This window comes from Candoia aspera, chromosome 1 (genome assembly GCF_035149785.1).
Source record: "Candoia aspera isolate rCanAsp1 chromosome 1, rCanAsp1.hap2, whole genome shotgun sequence".
Taxonomy (NCBI): Eukaryota; Metazoa; Chordata; class Lepidosauria; order Squamata; family Boidae; genus Candoia; species Candoia aspera.
The window spans coordinates 339324912-339343308 of NC_086153.1; the positions used below are offsets into that span (position 1 = coordinate 339324912).

Consider the following 18397-nt stretch of genomic DNA (forward strand, 5'->3'; position numbering starts at 1 on the left):
TCCAAGAATGATAGCTGTGGGAATGGGGCCATGAGAGAGCTGGAAGACATCAAGTTAGGGACAACTGATATAGACCAGAAATATCTCATACCTAGAAGGCTGAACTTCCAAAAGTGATCATCAGCTTGGAACTGGGAAGGTTCCTGAGCTATTAGTAGGTTTAAGGATAACCCAGAATCTCTCAGCTACTGTCTCTTATATGTCTTTTTTTTTTCCCCCACTTCTTTTTTATGCTTCCCTGGACAGCAAGCCAGACAGGTAAGAGTTTTAAAAATGCTTATTGTCTCCTTTGGTGCAGCTGAAAGTCAGGAATACTCCTGGAAACTGGAAAAAAAAACCCCAATCAGTGGAAGAGACAGGGCATTTTAGCTGACCTGCTGGCCCGTCACCAGCAGTACAAATGCAAGCCTGTGAAGTAGAGGGGAGGAGAATTAAAGATAGATAGATACATTTGTCAGGAGGAAGCCTGGGGCATCTGATAGCACTCCTTCACATCTGTACTGCAGAGCTTAATTAACCTAATGGCCTCCATATTTATCCAAATCAATTCCCATAATCCCCGGTGAGCTGGTAGTTCAAGAATGTGGATGCTGTGCAGATGGCCCTCTTTCCCTTGTTCCCACCAATCCTCCTTTAGTTATCAATGAAACAGGCAGTATTTTTTTTTTCTGGTTGACAGGCTGAGGGTGCCTCCTCACTTGCTCCTAACTATGGTACAAACATCCCCCTGAGACATATTTTTGCTGATGCGTCCTCACAGTGTTGCCTTCCTCTCATCTCTCTAGCCCATAAGTGAGACAGCTGAAGTCATTCTGAGCTGTTCTGGTCTTAAGGCTGGGAAAGGTGTGGAAGGAAAACTAGGTATAAACAATAAAGGGACAGAAAGCAAATCTTTTGGCAGTTCATCTCTGAACTGGCATCTCAATCCAGGTGTCAAGAAACTTGGGGAAGAATGCATTCAGAGGCTCCGCCTCAGTGAGTTAATTATCATTGAGGCTGGAAATTCCTCTCTTCAATTTCTAAAGTTTTGCTTTTACCCTAAGACCAGCATTAAAGATACCTTCCTGAACTCTGCGTAGGCCTTGCTTTCTTGGTCTTGCCAAGCAGCATGGGCTTTTACAGCCAAAAGGGCTACAAAATCTGTTAGGCTTTGCAGTTCATGTCCTTGGAGAGGGACCAGGGAACCGGCAGTGATTGGGAAGAAAATGGGTTAGCGGTGGGCCCAGCGGAATTCAGGCTGAGAGAGTGTTTTGTCAATTCAAGGCCAGTTGGAGAATGCTTCATCTTGGTAGTGAGAAGGGTCCAGGGCATAAGGAGCTGAAAGTTTCCTTTTCAGCCCTTTAGAATTTTAAATCTCATTGGAACCTAACCAATGATTGCGTTCGTGACATCGGAACACAGCTAGTGACGGCAAGTACAATTCTGGAAGTTCCTAAATTGTAAAGTACTTGCCGTCACTGGTTGTGTTCCGATGTGCTACTGAACCTGTGGGTTTATATCCATAGAAGAGGCAAGTCTGCCTGCTTGCATCATCTAATTCTCTTCAAAATTGACTTTGTTTTTGGAAGAAACAAATGAAGTCATCTGGCTGCTAAGCCTCTGTTTAACTGAAACTGACCATTGAATTCCAGTCCTGAGCAAAAGGTTAAATGAGCCATCAAAGGCAATTTCGGCATATGCATTTCCAAACGCATCAGCTATCGGGCTATCGGCTGTGTTCAGCGCCTCTCTTAGGACCATTCTAATACTGAAAAGTGCCTCTTAATTTTCCAGTCCTTGACAGTGGTAAAGCCAGCGTGTTTCTAGTTTTAATATATCATTCCCCCTGCTACAGGAAGCCCAAAGATTATTCACGCAGATGGCTTCAAAAAATATTACACGGATTTATTTCTGTAAAAGTCGACCGTCTTTTGCCTGACGAAGCACTGCGTGTGCTCTGTGCGATAGTTGTTGGGGCTTGATCACCTTCTCTTTACCTATTTCCTTGTTTCCTGCCTCCTCCTGCTTTCTCCCACCAGCAAACGCAAAGACTCAGAGCCGCGGATCAAGTGCTTGCTGAATAATGCCGAGATCACACCTCACCACCCCAAGGATCCTGTGGAGATGCGGCGCATCAACTTCCAGACGCCAGGTAACAAGCTTCATGCCACCCGCCCTGTTTTCCTAGACAGTTGCATGCTTCTCACACCAGTTCATGCCCTTACAGAGTTCTGTCTGCAAAGACACACGTGTGTGATTTTACACAAGTACAGCAAAATCACCAGGTGAGATGTCGGTGGTGTAATTCAGCTTTGAGATGGCGCGTGCTTTATGTAAACAAACTGACAAACAGGCTCTTAGTCCATTTTATTCAGGATGGGCTTGAAAGTCTGAAGTAGCTGGATGAGGCTTCCGGTGGGCAAACGGACCACTGTAACTCGCCATCGTCCTCTGGAGGCTGTCACAATGCTGAATAAATCGCTCTAGATGGTGGAATCCGCACATTTCGATGACTTTGCTCAGTTTGTAGAATAGGCGAATTTAGCTTTGCTTAGCAGACAATGAGCTCAGTCGATTAACTAATTGGCTAAAATATTCTAAATTGGTTTAAAACAACGGCCCTGCTTAAACTGATTTAAAACGATGGCCCTCTTAAAAAGCTTTTAACTGATTTTTAACACAAGTATTTAAAAAAAAATTTAAATACAAGTATTTTTAACGCAAGTATTTAAAAAAAAAAGGTGGAAAGGCTTTTAGAAGACACCTTCTTCCTTGTATGTGGTTTTGTGAATGAGGAAAGAATGGGAATGCTTCTTGTAATATTTTCTTCCTATATTTCATCAACCCGCTGTGGGCACCACCTGAGAAGCAGCATTTCCACTTTTGCATTAAAGGAGGCAGAACTGCTTCTTTGTTCGTCTGCACGCCCCTTCTAAAGTAAAAGTGATGTGCAGAACGTTCCCACACGAACTGCTGGTTGCAAGTGGTGCGTGCACAAGTGTTTGGGCCCATACATGGAAGAAGATGGGGCAGTTTAGCTCCAGGCACAAATAGTTTGGGCAGAGGATGGGGAGAGAGCGGAAGATCCTAACATCCGAAGAGACGGGTAGGTGACTTGGCTGCTGGGATACGCTTCCCTGGATGCTGCTGAGGAAAGGAGGAGAGAGAATTCGGCCTTGCCTTATTCAGCCTGTGCAGTGGCTTTTTTTTCTGAAACTCCGAATAACCCCAGTGTTCCAGTTTCATTTCTGGAGCACAGTGGTCTGTTCTGGTTTCAAAACAAAGCTCCCTTCCATTTTGTGGAACCCCCCTCCCCCCTCAAAGTAAGTATGCCCCTTCTTTCTTCCTCTCTTTCGTCTGCTGTTCTTCCTTCCAAGTGGAAATTTAAGCCAACGGAATGTCAGAGGTTTACAGTTAGATTACCGGAGTGCAGTGAAGTTGCAGTCCCGTCGCAGGGCAGGTATCGCCCTGCCCAAAGGCTTCAGCGGCTGCGCCCCATCTGCTGCCTGGGCCAGATCTTTTCCCAGAGCCCAGCGCTATTCCCCAGGCTGCTACTTTTTACTCTTGGCAGCCTGACAAAGCAGCTCGTACAGCCAGTGCCCAACAAGGCTGCAAATGGTTCCTTTGTTTTGCTCTCCCACTCCCCAGTGTGCAGAAGGAAACTCTGCGCTCCTTTGTCCTTCAAGACTGCAAACGCTGCAAGAGGATCTCTTTTGCAGCTGATGTATCCCCCTCTGAGGGGAGGTTACTCCACAACCACTGGTTCATGAACACCTCCTGCCAGTGTGAAATGCAGCCTCTGGTGTTTAACTCTTTCTTTCTGTCCTTCCCCTTTTTTGCTTTCTCTCCCCCCCCCCTTTTTTTTTTAAATGGATTCTAGTTTAGGAACTTAGATTTAGACAAAAGGATTTTGATTTGTTGCTCCCATGGCAGATGATTTAATTTTGGTTTCAGTAATCCAGAATGAGAGGTTGAATGCAGGAAGTCAGCTGCAGCTGCAGATTTATTCATTTACATTTTTGAGGTGGTCATTTTTGCCACTTTGGATCACAAAGGAATATTTAAGCAGGCTTTGGCCAAAACTCAGATGCCAGGAGGGAAGGTGAGGGTGTCTCTTTTTCTCTGGCAGAACATGAAAAGGCAGAGCCCAGATATGGGGAGGGGAAGCACCATGAAGCTCATGTTTGCAAAGGAGAATTCCACTTTCTTTACTGCAGAATTGGAATAATCATGATTAAAAGAATATAGCATTATTTTAATGTTTTAAAATGATTTTGCGTGACTAAATAATCCTTTTTTAATCTGGACTAAATATCATTTAGTAATTTTGGTTACTGCATTGGAGCAGCACCCGGGAACAAGTGTGTCTGGTTTGCAGAGGTAGAGAGAGGATTTCAGTCTGTGAGCAGAGGGCTTTTTACTGCCCCCAACCCTTGTAATTGGACCTTAACGCCCAAATGCTTAAAACTTCATCCAGGTTTCTTGCATGAAGAGGGATCTTCAGAAGATTGTTAAGTGGCAGTTGCTGGGGTTCAGTTATCATCCACAACACCCCCTTGCTGAAGCCCTCTATTATCTCCAAACCATTTTATCTCACTGACTTTGCTTTATCTCCATTTGTGTCTCTGGAGATGGAGGGGGAAAGGTCAAAACCTTCAGAATGGTCCGGGAAAATTGGCCAAGTTCTGCCAATACATTCCTGAGTACAGGTAGTTGAGTCCTGGGGAAATTTACCTCTCCCTGTATTTTTCACTGAGAGCCGGTATGACTAGCTGAAAGGGCGGTATGTATCCTCTCTCTCTGTTTAGCAGACTAGCCCAGGGTTGTAGGTTGTTGTAAAGAAGCCACCCATCTGGGTAGCACTTCACAGGCTAAAGAGAATTGATTTAAGCTCTGAATTTGCAATTAAAATTTCCACATTGGAGAAAAAGAAGTGATGCACAGGGTTGGAATGAAGCCTGGTGTTGTCAGGGGGACAGTATGTGAGTGTGGCTGTTACACACAATGTCCAGATGAACAATCCCAAGCACGACATGTAAAGGTGTTAAGGATTTTTACTTGTTTTTGTTTTGTGCAAGGAGAAAGAAGCAAGCGGGGGTGTTAGCAAAGGGAGTCCATTGGTTTTAATTATATCAGTTTTGATTTTAATCGTATTGATGCATGTTTTATATTCTGGATTTTGTAAGCCACCTTGGGTGCTAATGCAAACAGAAAGGCAGGCTACAGATTTAGCAATAAATAAGAATAAAGAAATAGCAGGATTTTTCGTAACAAAGCAGAATGACTGCACGATAAAGGCCTCTTTGGGTCTTAAGGAGTAGGATAGGTCCAGTAACTTGGGAATAAGAAGACAAGGTTTTTAAAAAAAATTAGGAAAAGAGATAGCATCTTACGTGTCTCCTAAAAACCGGTTCCAAGCATATGAAAAGGACCTTTTCAGTACAATCATATATAGAGTGGTCAAGGTTGAAAAACACTGCTCTAACGTACCCATCCCTTAGGTAAAGGTAAAGGTTTCCCTTGACATTAAGTCCAGCCGTGTCCGACTCTCGGGGGCGGTGCTCATCTCCGTTTCAAAGCCGAAGAGCCGGCGTTTGTCCGTAGACACTTCCTCTGTGGTCATGTGGCCGGCATGACAGTCACAGAACGCCGTTACCTGCCCGCCGAAGCAGTCCCTGTTAATCTACTCACATTTGCATGTTTTCGAACTGCTAGGTTGACAATCGTATATGCATCTGTTTAAATTCCGTTGAGTTTATTGGAACATACTATCTTGTCAATGAATATACAGTTGCAACTTAGTGCTGGTTCTGGAATGGAGAGAATCCACCATTTTTATTCGTATGTTTGGCTTATGTGTCTTCCAATTGCTTTGATATTTTCAGTAAATATTTGCATAACTTTTCTATTGCCTTTGTATTTGTTTTCAGTTATTCTGTGAGAGTCTGGTTGTTGTTGTTTTTTACATGCGTACTTCTGTACACTCACTTGCATACATATGTGGTGTGTATATATATATATTTCTGTATGTATTTGTGCGTAATATTCATGTGTAAAAATAAGGGTACTAGATCAACGTCTCTGTCTCAGAATGTGGGCAAACCAGAGAGGAATGCACCTTTCTAGAGCAAGTAAAAAAATTGACACGTCAGCAAATTTTGGCTGTTGGGGAGGAGATGGGGGAGGGGGAAGTGCCTTCCAGGGTTGTTTGCTCGGTGTCTCTGTATTTTAACAACCAGATATAAATGCAAACATCTTCATGTTTATTAAAAAGACCGTATACATTGCGCAGTATGCATCAAAAACATAAAACATCGGCCTAAAAGAAAGCAAGGAAAACATTTCCTGCATGCCATCTTACTCCTGAAAAAAAAAATCCTTTCATTTCCTCTTAAATTTTGTGTTGCCTTTTTTGTTACTGTTGTTGGTTGGTTTTTTTTTTCTTGGTTGAGTAGCATTTTTTTTTATACAAGTGTATATATATTTTTTGTTTTTCTTTTTGTTTTACTGTTTTCTGCAGATTCTGGCCTCAGCAGTCCTCTCAATGACCCTGAGTTTGACCTTGAAAGTTAGTTCCTGTGTGTTTTTGTTCTTCTCTGTTTCATTGGTTGTATTCCTTTTCCAACCCCCCCCTGAACAATTTGGCTTCCCTTCTGTTGCTCTTCCTCCCCCCGCATTTTCTCCCTCCCTCCCTCCCTCTCTTTCTCTGCGCCTCTGTGTCTTTTGCCCATTCCCCGTCTGCGTCTCGCGCCATTTGTTTTAACTGTGCTTCCAGTTTTACAGTTTTCAAGCCAAAAGGCCTTTTGCAAAACGACCACAGCCAGATTTGTGTCTGAATCTTGGTGTGTGCTTATACATGTCTATTAAAATACTTCAAGTCAATGTGCATGCGATGAGAGGAACAGTGATAGAATACTAATAACATTTCGCATTTATAAAATAGTCCAGAGCCAGTTCCAGGCGCTAGGAAATTCAGCCTTCACCACTATCAGATTTTGGAAGCCCACATCCACTTGCTAGCTTTCCCCTCCATACATATGCCATACACGTTGGTTAGGTTTACACAACACTCTGAACCAGAACTGTTAAAGACAGCAGCGGCATTCACACAACGCTGTAAGACTTGTCTGTTGTTAATCTTGGTTAGTTTTTGTTTTGCTTTGTTTATTGTTGTTTAGCAAGTTATGCAAAGCTGGCCTCTTTATGGTTCTGTGTATTCAGCAAAGCCAGCAAACAGGTTAGTTCAGAACAAAGTTAGGAGTATTATGTGAATGCAGCCCTTCACAGGCACCCTCACCCAGAAAAGAAAAAGAATGGTAGGGTTAGTTTTATTTCTCTGGATTTGTATTGATCTGTAGCAATTTCCACTGCTGGAATAAAGTAATGGCCAAGACAAGTCAGAGGCATGGATGAGGAATGTTAGATATGGTGCAAGAACAGGTGGCTGGGTTCTGGAGAATTACAATGCCAGCTTGTTGCAGGTGCCATGCTGTGGCAGTTCAGTCTTGGCGCATCCGTCATCAGAATCTTGTATGGAGATGGGCAGCTATATAAATTTGGTAAATAAACGAAAGCATTTCTCTGTGTCCTCAGTTCCCAGAATTTTCAGAATGACCATATTGGCCAACAAGGAATTCTGGGAGTTGGAGTCCTCCCTTCTGGACTTAGAATCAGGACCAAAGGTCAGTCATCAAAGGGTTGCCACTCAAAGGGCAGGCATAGTTATTCTGCAGCTCTGTTGTGATCCTCTCACAAGTCGAGAGCCCAGATCTCCAGCCATGTGGTTGGGGAGATGGCTTGAAACAAAAGTTCTACTCCGGACAGGACAGGGAACGGGATTTCTTGACATGAGCAGAGAATGCCTACCCTGAAGAGGAGACCCTGGCCGGTCCATCACTTTTGGGGTGGGTGGGTAAATGCATGGAAACAGGTTACAGCCACAAATCCAGGAAATTTTGGGGATTGGTACCACTATTAAACACACAACAGGGGTACCTTTCTCACTTTGCAGCTGGAAGAGTCAAAACCAACACTGGCAGATTCTCAGTTGTTTAAGGTGTTTTGTGTCCCAGCGTGTTTGCAAAAATAGTGGAACCGGCACGGAGATTTCTCTGTGCTCTCACGGTGTTTTATCTGTCGTGTGCCCAAGATTAAGGATGTTGGAAGATCTTATGCTCCCTGGGTAGTGATGGAATTAGAGGAAACGGGTAGGGAGAGGGCCTTTTCTGCTCGTACGTTATCCTGCATAAAAGTAATAAAGGCACGTTTGTACATAAACATGTTCTTTAAAGAAATTTTCCAAATAGAAAACTCGTATATCGGGAAGCTCTGAAGGAGAATTACTGACATTTGTTGTATTTCAGTTTGCTAAGTAAGCTTTGCAACAAGTTGCTTTCCAGCGCAGCATTGTATTTGGTATTTCTAAGATAGATTAGGACCTGATTTGTATATTATCCATCGTGGGAGAGAAAATTTTGCTTATAAATAAATAAAAACAACTGAACTAGCTACATTAGGACCCTTCTCCCTAATATAATAGTTTTGCTGGTCTGTCTATAAGAGCTTCTTTGCTTTTATTTAATATTGGGATTTTAAAAAAAATACAGTATCTCCAACACATGCTATTTGAAAGAAAGAATTATCCCACTGCTATCAGTTGTCTGCGTGATCTAGCTTAAAGACGAACTTTGCATATAATCCTGTAAAGTAGATCAGTGTTGTTATATCCCTACGTTGTAAATATTTGTTTGCAGAAAGGCAGTAGAAATTGTGAAGAGTCCCCCAGGATCATCTAGTGAAATCATAGCCAAAGCCATGTTTTCCAAAGTCACATGACTGGGTGGCATAATGAGTGAAAAGTCCCCCACCCCCACCCCCAGCTAACCTTATTTACAGCATTGGTGCACAGCTCTGAAATTGGGGCAGGGGGATTAAATTCCCCTTCCCAGCAATTGGTCCACTTCTGAAAATGCTTCACACAGACTGGATGTTACAGCTTGTACTGAAGCTGCATTGAAAGGTTTGTATTGAAGCACTGGCTTGGATAGACCCAAGCAACAAGGAAACTCATGCCAGCAAGGGAATGGTTGTGTGTGTGTGTGTGTGTGTGTGTAGAGTTCTTCCTTCTTCTTGCCCAGGAGGACAAAATGCTCAGCTACTGAAACAAGGTCTCAACCTCCCTCGCAAGTTCATAAAATGCTGGCAAGCTAGTAATTTCTCTTGGTTTATTCTGTGAGGCTGCGCTGTGTTGCATTTGTAAGTCGAATGTAGGAGCTTGCTTTATAGCTTGTGAGTCTGTCTTGGGATATGTTTGAAGGCTGCTCTTCCCTCCATCAGACTGTTAAATCTGTTAAATCGCAGGGAAGGAGAACACCCCTTGTAGAGAAGACATGGTGTCAGTAGGAGATCTGTAAGGGACACTATCGTTGCATGATTCCTGCACTGAGCAGGAGGTAGAAACAGGTGGTCTCCAAGTTCCCTTCTTATTCTATGGCCCTGTTCATATAATAATCTTAATAATATATAACTAATTCTTCACTTGTTCTAACCAGGCCACAAAATGCCGCATCCCCACAATGATGCCCACGAGAGAGACGGGCTCAAGCTCTGGGCTGGTGCTAAAGGAGCCTTTTCCTTTAGTAACATTGAAAGGAGCCCCGAGGAATCAGAAATCATTTATACTGGGTCACCCATGATCAAGGGACGTTGGGACATTGGCATGGAAGAGGCAAGAAAGAATATCATGATTTTCAGAAAACATGATTTGACTGGAAAAATAAGTTACCCTGTATGCAAAATCTTTCAGATCCGAACCGTTTCAAAGTTGAAACATGCTGCTTCAAGTTCAAGTTGATTGACTATATGCCATCAAGTCAGTGCTGACTCTTAACAACCACATAGATAGATTTCCTCTATGATGATCTGGCCCCAATCTTGATCCTTCAGATATTCCGATGGCGCCCCCATTGCCCCTGTAACTGAGTCCATCCAACCTGCTGCTGGTCCTCCTCTTCTTTTTCCTTCAACCTTTCCCAGCATTATGGACATCTCAAGGGAGCTGGGTCTTCACATAACGTGGGCGAAGGAGGATAATTTGAGCCTGGTCATTTGTGCCTCAAGTGACCAAGTTCAAAACAGCAGTTCAGTTGTTGGCGGGACATTTCTGAGTCTAAGCCGAGTGACCCAGGCTTGAAGCAAAGCTGTTTCAGGCTCAGAGAGATGGCTTGAAACTTGGGACAGAGTCTTGGGAATTCAAGATGGTTGAATGGAAATGTGACTGTTTCTCAAACCCAGCCTGTATTTCAGCATTAGTTTCAAAACTTGGTTTTGGGCAAAACAATGCAAAATAACATCAGTGTTTCTCGCTGTGCTTCATTGGCAAAGGCCTTCAGCCAGGAGAACAGATGTTTGGGCAATTTTATCTGGCAAATGATCCAACTCCTGGCAGTGGGGAGGCTCAGAGAGCGAGAGTGTATTTCAATTCTCTGCAGTAACAAGATTAAGGAGATTTTGAGGGATTTGAAATGCTAGATGAGAAGAGAACTTCTCTATCCCATAAGATCTCTCTTTCAAAGCCAGGAAATATGGCCTTGGTCAATAACTAGATTTTTTCAGAAAGCTGCTTTTACTTCGGAGGAAAAGATAGAGGGATGGGTGGGGGATGAATATGGGTCTGTGTTTCTGCATCAGACTGGATAATAGCATGTAAACTGCATAGCCGTTTAATTTATTTCCCACAATCCCTGCAATTCCTCCTGCCACAGGAGTAGGAATTACAGCCATCTGAGCCTTGACTCTGTGCTTCTGCCCTGGGGTGGATGAGTGGGACATAACAGATCTGCTTGTTCGCAGACAGGCACGTGAGCTCTATCTGTTCTAGAAACCACTCCCAGTGAGAAAGATGGGAGTACCCATAACTTAATGGAAGATACAAAAGTAAAATTCCCTCAAGTTGAGCTCAACTCCACTGAGGGTTCTTGGCATCTGAACAGAAATGCCTTGGCCATTGCCTTCTTCCAGGATGTTTTTAACTGATCTAGCCTTCAGTTGAGGGATTTCCTGGTGATTTCCCATCAAAATGCTAACCAGGTGTGATTCAGCTTTGCTTGTTCAAGATCAGCCAAGCTCAGATAGAAGCTGTCACCTCTGGCAGTAACACTGTGATATAGCCTTTGTTTTCATGCAGAAAAAAGCACTGGGGGAAAAAAAATGCTCTGCTTGAAACTATGAAGAGAATCCAAGCTAAATAGAAATCTAAAAAAGTCCATCTCTACACCTGGAGCAGCAGCCAGGTCATCCCTAACCAGAACGAGTGGAAGTCTAGGGGCATGAATAAGAAAAGGGGGGGGGGGCATGAACAAAAGTGGCCTTCGCAAGGTGGGGTAAACTACACCCATCTAACTGTCAGCATCCTCAGGCAGTATGGCTGATGGGTTGTTGGAAAGTGCAACTCACTACCACAAGATCCACAGTTCTGTAGAAAGTGTTAGGTTCCCTCCTGGAAAGTGGCTGGCACTAAGCGCATCCCGAAAGGAAGTCACATTTATTTGTGGAACTTCTCCACTGCTATAGTTATCCCCAGTTCAAAGCATCTTCCCTTTCCATTCTTCAGCAACCCAATGCTCACTTCCTAAGGAGAAAGCCATTAAGCCCCATTGAACTGAATTGGACTTCCTTCCAAATGGGCTGCTTACCATCTGCTGGAGAGGTTGATGCAGGGGATTGGATTTGCCGGTTCTTTCCAACTCTAGCATTTTGTGAAATAAATATGTGCAGGGCTAATCTATTATTGATTTCCTTGGCTATTAAGGAAGGTGGCTTGTGGAAGGCCGTTGAAGAGGCTGACCTGGGAGTTGTCCCTATTGAACCCCAGGGGGCTGGCCTCTGAATAGAAACTGTATTGCAGATGAGCGCATCAGCCTGCTTATTTTCTGCAGGATTAAAAAACAGTTTGGTTTGGTTTTTTTAAAATCTGGATCAAGTCTGACACCACTTTAGGGCATTAAAAAAGGGGTCGGGAAGCCTAATCTATTAGAAAATAAACTGAAGGAGAAAGTATTTACATCTTAACACACTGGCTTTTTAAATTATCTGGTTTTAACCAGTAACTGATCTTCAGAAGCTAAATACTCATCCAGGTTAGCTCTCCAAACTCGGGGGGTGGTGGTGGTGGGGCTTGCAATATTCTTGTCTCAAAATCTATCCCTTCCACATGGTGTGTTCCTGTGCTGAGTTTGGTGGGTGCAAAACAGTCCAGACTGCTAGTCTTTTGCAAAAGCATACTGTAAAACTGGTAAATGCAGCACACGCTTTTGCTATGTCTGTTTCAGGTCCCCACCCCCCCAGGTTTATTTTACTCTGTGCCGCCACCACTGCTTGCTGATGCTTTTAATCATGCAACACCAAACAGGGCTCGAAATTCTCCATGGCTCCCCGTCATCTCCCCACCTCTCCCTTTTCTGTTTGCAAGGCACTGTGGTGGTTTAACAGAAGGCTAACTAGGGAAAAGTCATTTCCCCGTGACTCCTGGTATATTTTCCATGGCTCCCAGCACTCTTGCCAAGGAATCGTGTTTGGGGCAGAATCAGTGGAGATTCCTCATTTCCCATATGAAACATGGGAAACGTGTTGTCATGTCTAGACCCCTATTAGGCCTTGAAAGCCCTTCTTAGGGTCACCTGAACTGCCTTGACACTGCACATTTCATTAGCTTTCGTCCCGTGGCTGCCCTCCTGAAATCTGAAGAAATGGAGACGATGCTGGAAGTTTGACGGTGATTCCTCCCTTGCTTGACAGTTCCCAAGAGTTCTTAGAAAGAAGCCCTAACAATGCAAGAGCAGACCCCCTCAAATGCAGCTGAAAACGGTGGTATTTCTGAGTGTTTCCCTAAGCCCTCAGTATTCAGAAAACTAGTTCCTTGGGGTCCCTAGTGAATGCATAGAGGTTTTTGCGCAGAAGGTGTATTCACCTTTTCCCTAGCAGCCTGATGAAGTGCAGCCCCTAAATTTGATTATACTCTTCTGGGTAATGCGAAGACTGAATCTAAGGCAGTGATTTCATGCCTTCTTAAGGTGGGAGCAAATCCCACTGAAAGCAGCACTGTTGAATCAGCTGGTGTAACAGATTTATATTACACAGGTTTCTGGACAATAACCTCTATTGGGTGCCTAAACATAACAAGGTACCAGAGTAAATCACTTCAATGTTGCAGCATGAGCATTTCTCCAACCCTTGCTAATACCCGGTCCGTACCTTCCTGCTGCAAAAGCAGGCGGTGTGTGGAAACTTATTTATATTTTAATACAGTTGCATTCCACTTTCACCCTTCCTTCCTTCCTTCCCTCAGTCTGCCCTTACAGTACCAGGCATCGGTCTTGTGATCCAATTCCAGAGTAGCCTCTGTAACAATATTAAAAGTCAATTTGCCAACTGTATATACTGTACGTGGGTGACCACACATCCACCCACGCTACTGAAGTTGCAAATTTGAAGGGGAAAGTTCTCCAGAGCCATGAGCGTGGTTAATCCCAAGAAGGAAAAAAAAATGAGGCTTGTGCCTTAATAGTAGCAGCGGTTATCTCTGGCTAGGATACCTGGCCCAAGAACTGCAGGTGTGTGAGGATAAAATGGAGTTACTCTGGGTAAAGGAAAGGTGTTGGGTTCCAGCAATGACTGGCATTTTTTTTAAATGCACTTTAAGTTCTCCCCGTAAAATGGCGGGAGAGAGTGCACCCCAAAGAGCGGTTGGGTTTTTCTACACAGCTTGCACAAAGAACCTTTTAAAAACTTTTTAAAGAAGAATCATAGTAAAAGTCTAGATGTGGCAATCTCTGCCTCTTTATTTTCCTTTATTTTCCTTTCTCTCTCTCTCGCAAACTGGAGCAGATACCCAATTAAAAGTGATCATTGAAACATCTGATATGGGGTTTTTCAAAAGGGGTCCTGGGGAACCCTAGGGGTCCCACAAGGACTCGAATGGGTTCCCTGGGGTGGAGGGAAAAAAAAACTTCCACAAAAGACTAAGACAGAGGCTTTTTTTCCCCCCTTGTCCCTTGTAGAGAGGTGGTTTTGGGTTTGGGTTTTTTTGTTTGTTTTTGTTTGTTTTTGTTTGTTTGTTTTTTCCTCTTAGACCCTAAGATACAGCAGAAACTTTGGGGGGGGGGTGTTGTCAACTGACATTCAGAAGCTCCACCCCTCTTGATCAGGGATTACAGTTTTTTTTTTTTAGTGAATAGGTTTTATGGCCTGCAAAAGTTTGAACCCTGCTGATCTAACAGAAAAAAGATGCCTAAAACTAATGGGTGATTCCAGAAGGAAACAGCAAGTGTTTCCTAAATTCTGAAATAGGGCCTATTCCCACAAGCAAACTATACAGGCGTTTCTTACATACAAAATGTTGTGGGTTTTTCCTGGAAACTTTTTTCCCCCTCCTCTGCATGCCAAGACAATAGTTTTTTCCTACTTTCCCCAGTATGATAAGATTGCAAATAACTGGCATGTCTCTTCTCCTTTGCTTTCGGAGATGTGCTAACCCCTGTTAAATGCTGACAGGTGGGGGACCTCCCGTAGCCCTAAAGGCAGTTTATCCTGAAAAGGAAAATGACGTTCTGCTTTGCTGGGCGAAATCCTCAGGAAGGTTCCCTACAGATGCTTCCTCAAATGGGGATGTTGAAAGAAAGCATCCTGCTAGGTTGTACCACTTAAATCAGATTTCTTTCCTGTTCCAGCCCACTTGTTTGTGGCAACCAATTCACCTTCTCAGCATAAAGGCAGACCTGCCCAGTCTCTCCTCATAGGTTGTGGCAACTTTTGAAGTTTTGAAAAGCCTCTGCAGGTCCTCTGCACTGCACCCACCCACCCCACACACACATGACACGTTCTCATTCCTCTGGGCGACTCAGCTGCACCCCTTCCTCTCTTTGATGCGGACATGGGTAGGGTGTGAGATTTGATGAGGATGATTTTTATGGCCGACACATTTTATTCTTGGCACCTTTACGTCCTGGCACTCCAACATGTTGTTGCTCCATTTTATTTTGGGACTCTGCTCGCTCTTCTCTTCCTTGACCTGACCTGTAACCCCACCGTTTGAAATGGCAACCAAGGGACTGTTGTCAGAATCTCTTTGTTAGTTTGTTCCTTCAGTTGCCCCCTCTTCCTCCTCCTAAATAGAATGCACATGTTTTTGACCTATGTTGAGATTGGGGCCATAACGGGGAATTTTCTTTGAGTTCCAAAGGACACAATTTCGAGCCCTCAATTTTCCTTTTCACTCTATCCCACCTTTTCTAACCGTTCTTTCATTGCAGTTTTTTTTTAATTTGAGTAGTGAAGCATATGTCATTTTATTCCTAACTAATGGCTTCAATTGAAGGAGAATTTCTCCCTCCCACTCCCCACATGTCCTTTTTCTTTACCCCCCCACCCAGGTATGCTGAATCATCCACCAATCCCCATTTCAGAACTGGCAGATCACACGGAGCATCTGAAAGCCAACGATAATCTGAAGCTGTCTCAGGAATATGAGGTATGAATGCAAAAGGTTGGAGCAAATCAAGGAGGGTGGGAGGTGTCACTGAGGATGGGTTGGAGGCTGAAACCCCATTATGAAAACCTTCCTTTCTGCTCAAAGTCATAAGAGCTAATCAGCTATCTGTGCCATTTGCCAAGAGAGCAGACTGCGCATGCTCTGAAAATAATTTGGACTAGGCACGAGCTCAACCCACCTCTGCCTTTCATTAAAGCAGCCTGGTGTGCTTCAGGTCCACATGGACAGCTGAAAAACAAGAGGCTGCTTTAATGAGTAACAGAAAAGGGCTAGATTCATACAAGACCCGAAATGCTTATTCCAAATTATGTCCAAAGGCTGCACTTATGCAAGAAAGCTTTTATTTTCCTACTTTCATTCCCAGTTCAATATACCATCTTTGCCCCAATTCCCAGGAAACCAGGATTTGATTCAGCTCCCCCACCCCAGTCTCTGGAACAGAAGAATTGCTTTCAACAAGTCCACTGTATTTTTCATCCTTCCGCACAGATGATGATGATGATTTATACACAGTCCACCAAATAGGTCTGGCTGCATTTGGCACGTTTGACAATTGGATCCTTCCCAAGGATCTAGGATAGCATGTGCCCTCAGTTGTTGTCAACTCTTAGTGACCACTTAGATTTTCTTCTTGATGATCTCCCCCTAATCTGGTCCTTCAAGGCTTCTAACAATATACTCATCGCCACTGTAGCTGAGTCCATCCCCCTTGCTGCTTGTCGTCCTCTTTTTCCTTCCTTCCACCTTTATTTGTTTGTTGGTTTGTTTATCCAATTTGTCCCCGCCCATCTCCTCCCATCGGGGGACTCTGGGCAGTTTCTCAGCTTTATGGACTTCTCCAGAGAGCTAGGTCTTCGTATTGATTGACTGATTATGTGCCATCAAGGTGGTGGTGGTTCTTAGAAGCCCCATAGACAGACCTTCTCCAGGAGGATCTCCCCCTAACCTGATCCTTCAGGTCTTCCAAGGGTGCCCCCATCGCCCCTGTAACTGAGTCCATCCACCTTTGGCTGGTCCTCCTCCTCTTCTTCCTTCCTTCCACGTTTCTCAGCTTTATAGACTTCTCCAGAGACCTGGGTCTTCACAGAATGTGTCCAAAGTAGGATAATTTGGGCCTGGTCATTGGTCCCTCCATTGGTCCCTCAAATGGGAACTCTGGGCTGATTTGATTGATGATCCATTCCATTGTTTTCTTGGCTGTCCATGATATTCTCAGGGTCTTCTCCAACATCAAAGTTCAAAAGCATTGTTCTAAGTAATGCAACTTTTTGTAATTGTTGAGTTGAGATTCTCTCCATTCCTACTGTGTCCAAGTATTATTGTTGTTATTATCATTATGTTGTTGTTACCCTTCACGAAAATGAATGCCACCTCTCTCTAATGTCTTGCTATAGTTTTCATGCACCTATAATCTTGATATGCCAGCAGTGACATCAAATGAACAGCAAGATGGGGTGGAAATATTGTATCAGAACTGAAAGGCCTGTTTCCTGTGTCTTCCTCTTCTTAAACAGCCTGAGTTTGTACCAGGGCAGCTAAACAACCCTTGATTGTTTTGATTCCTTGCGATAATCCTTGGTTGGTTAAGATTTGAACAGTCCAAAACAGCTCACTCTAGAACAGGCTTTGTCTGTCACTGATGATGCCATATCATCGTTCTACCCAAAAGACGACGCCGACAGCGACATCCATTAATGGGCGGTGGGGTTTTCAAAATCTGCAAGATAACGAGTGCGGCATCTTGCAGATTTTGACACCCCTTCCCCTGTGCAAATACCCTTGTGTGCAGAATTTGTTCTGAAAAGTAAACTCTCTGAGCCAAGCTCATCTTCCAGTGACTTTGTGCAGGCCTCCCTGTAGCTTTCTCTTGCTAAATTGCTAACGTGGAAGTTGCAGCGGTGAGGATCTGTTCTTCTTATAGCAAGGTCTTGGCACCTAGACGGTGTAGCCAGGTTGACGTAATAGATTCGTTTAAGAGATAACCCACTGCTCTTCGAACTCCCCAGCCCGCCTCATTAATTTCATAAAAATGAGTTCGAATAACAAACACCGTTGATGGAGACAGGAGTTTCTCGCTGTTAGTCACTGGAAGTGCCTGTTTAGATTTGGAAGTGTGTCCTGCTAGTGGTGTAGTTACATTCCATCTGTAGAGTCGCTGTACTGAATTTGCCATTTCCAGTGGCATTTTGAATCATTTCTATTTTTTGTTTTGGAGTTAAGTGTGTGGTGTGGCTGTAAAGGAGTTGTGGCCACGCCACATGCTTAACATGCTTCCTGGATTAACCTGGTTTTATGAGTTTGTATGATACATTCAATAATCCTAAACCATCTTGGATACAGGAAAACCCAAGCCACAATTAAGAATAATCAAGTTTAATTTGAGGGAAAGCAGCTGCTGGCCTTCATCTGACCTGCTGATCTGTTTTGTGATATCACAGTCAGGATGTGATATCCGTGATATTATTGAGAAATGCAAAAAAAGGAATAAGAAATATTAAGCCCAAGAAATTAAGGGTAGGAGATAAGAGAAACAAAAGGAAAAATAGCTAAACCTAGTTACACCAACACTCTTCACTGTACCCTCCTCCTTACCTTTCCTTGCAAGCCATCTCTGCTTCCACCAGCTCCTTCCGTTGTTTCATACATTTACCTTGTTGTTTTTCAATTTTATCCCTCTTTTCAAGGTTCTCATTGACCCTATCCCATTACGATTTTCCTGGTCTTTCCCTTCCTCTCCACCCATTCACTCTTCCTTTGCATATTTGTTTTGCTGTTCAGCCCTGATTCCTTCTCTCTAGAGCAGAGCTTTTCAAACTTTTCATGTTGATGACACACTAACACCCCGCAGGTGCGACCGCGTCACCAGAAGTT

The 18397-nt window shown here is 43.7% G+C and overlaps 1 protein-coding gene across 1 annotated transcript in view; it reads left to right on the forward strand.

Annotated features, from left to right (window-relative positions):
- Positions 1-18397, forward strand: part of PTPRS (protein tyrosine phosphatase receptor type S) — a 176250-nt gene that overhangs the window by 132302 nt on the left and 25551 nt on the right. The window contains exons 20-23 of the mRNA XM_063290915.1: positions 247-258; positions 2019-2131; positions 6500-6547; positions 15408-15505. Of these exons, the coding sequence (XP_063146985.1) occupies positions 247-258; positions 2019-2131; positions 6500-6547; positions 15408-15505 (271 nt within the window). The remainder of the gene's footprint in view (positions 1-246; positions 259-2018; positions 2132-6499; positions 6548-15407; positions 15506-18397) is intronic.